General features: G+C 39.0%; 1 protein-coding gene across 1 annotated transcript in view; it reads right to left on the reverse strand.

Moving 5' to 3' along the window:
• LOC106534596 (synaptophysin-like protein 1) overlaps positions 1–1,681 on the reverse strand; it is a 13,900-nt gene that overhangs the window by 5,775 nt on the left and 6,444 nt on the right. The window contains exon 5 of the mRNA XM_014031287.1: positions 403–579. Coding sequence (XP_013886741.1) covers positions 403–579 — 177 coding nt within the window. The remainder of the gene's footprint in view (positions 1–402; positions 580–1,681) is intronic.

Raw genomic sequence — 1,681 nt, forward strand, 5'->3', positions numbered from 1 at the left:
TCCGTGAGATGTTCAAAGCTTGGGAAATCTTTTTATAACCTAAGCCTGCTTTAAACTTCTCCAAAACCATATTCAGTTCAAGTTCAAGGGGTATGAATACTTTTGCAAACCACTGTATGTGTTTAACATAAAAATATCAAATTGAGGGTTTTCTTCAAAACAGGTACAGTTATTATAAAACTGTGCAGTGAGATTATCAAACACTTTCAAGGACTTCATACGTGTGCTTGAAAATGATGAATTTGAACTGTTTTCAAAGTTTGTAAAGTGCTTGATTTCTGTATAAACATTGAACAGGACAAATGTGAATTACAGTGAGAATCTTTGGTTTATATTAGAAGTGAATAAAAAGATGCAGGGTTTAAGTGGTGAAGATATGGGACATATCTTAATAAAACTTACCACAGAGGCGTTTAGACGGCCCATAGAGGGAAACTCTCCAGGATGACATGACATGGAGTGACATGACTCTACTAGATGGTTGGGGTTCGTGGCCCACTTGACATCAGTCAGACCTTTGCCCCAGGCTGAGGAGGACACCAGCCATAGGAAGGCAAAAGCAGCAGTCACCAGCAGGTCCTGGGAGAAGAGAGCATTTATTAATGTCAAACCAAAGCCAGAACACATTTAGCWCCTGCTTCATGTGCTGTATAAAACCAGAGATGACATTCTAAAGGCCCTGTCACTATGAAGTTTTCAACAATTTATGCAGACATCTGCAAATTCTGTCCAACACACTGGCACACACTGAGGAAGATATATATTTTTAATTAGCGCCTTCTTTTGGATGTAATCATACCGTGTTGCTAAAGACTTGAACAGATATAAAACCCACGAGTAAATTAGCCCTACAATAAACATAACATGTATGTTTATTATAACATGGTTGGACTTCTGCACCACTCATGTGCAACTTTAGTGGAACTTCTGCAGAACTTCTGTGCAGCGTGTTGGAAGAAACTGCAACGTCTGCAGCAGTTAGTGTTGCACAGCATCAATTTAAGAAAAAATCTAAAACATGTTGATGGAAGCTCGGTGTAATTTTATGATAACTTCCAAACACGTTAATGTAAGAGGACATACGTTGTCATACAGAGATCCAAGCTCAGAATTTTGAACATGCTGAAAGGTTTCGCTGTATGCCGAACTGATCAGTTTTACACATTTCAGGTCTGTTCTATATATACTGWATGTTAACAGGTTTACATGCGCTTACAATAAATTTACAAATCTGTCCCAGTTAAAGCTCCAAAGTCTTTAGCAGTCAGATTCCACCGTGCACAATGCCCGTTTTATCTCCAACTATGAGTTTTAGTCTGTTTGACTGTCTTTATAAATCGCTGCTTCCTGGTGCAACAGTCAGCTCTGGAACTCTGGAAGTGAGTTGCTTCTTTTTCTTCTTCTTTTGAAGCGAATGGTTGAAGCAAAATGCAGCGTCTGAGCGCTTTCAGCACAAACAAACACTCCCACAGACTTCTGATCAATCCCACAAACTTCTGACCAATCCCACAATAAAAAGTTATTTTGTGGAGGGGGTTAAAAAGTTCGACCCAACAAAAAGCTTTGACAAAAGTTTTTATATCAATGGGCCTCATGCAAGAACCGTTCGTACGCACAGATTTGTTCTTAAGTTGTGTGTACGAGTGATTTAGGAGAATTTGTGACATTCACCAATGTTTTC

This window comes from Austrofundulus limnaeus, unplaced genomic scaffold (assembly GCF_001266775.1).
Source record: "Austrofundulus limnaeus strain Quisiro unplaced genomic scaffold, Austrofundulus_limnaeus-1.0 Scaffold1217, whole genome shotgun sequence".
Lineage (NCBI taxonomy): Eukaryota > Metazoa > Chordata > Actinopteri > Cyprinodontiformes > Rivulidae > Austrofundulus > Austrofundulus limnaeus.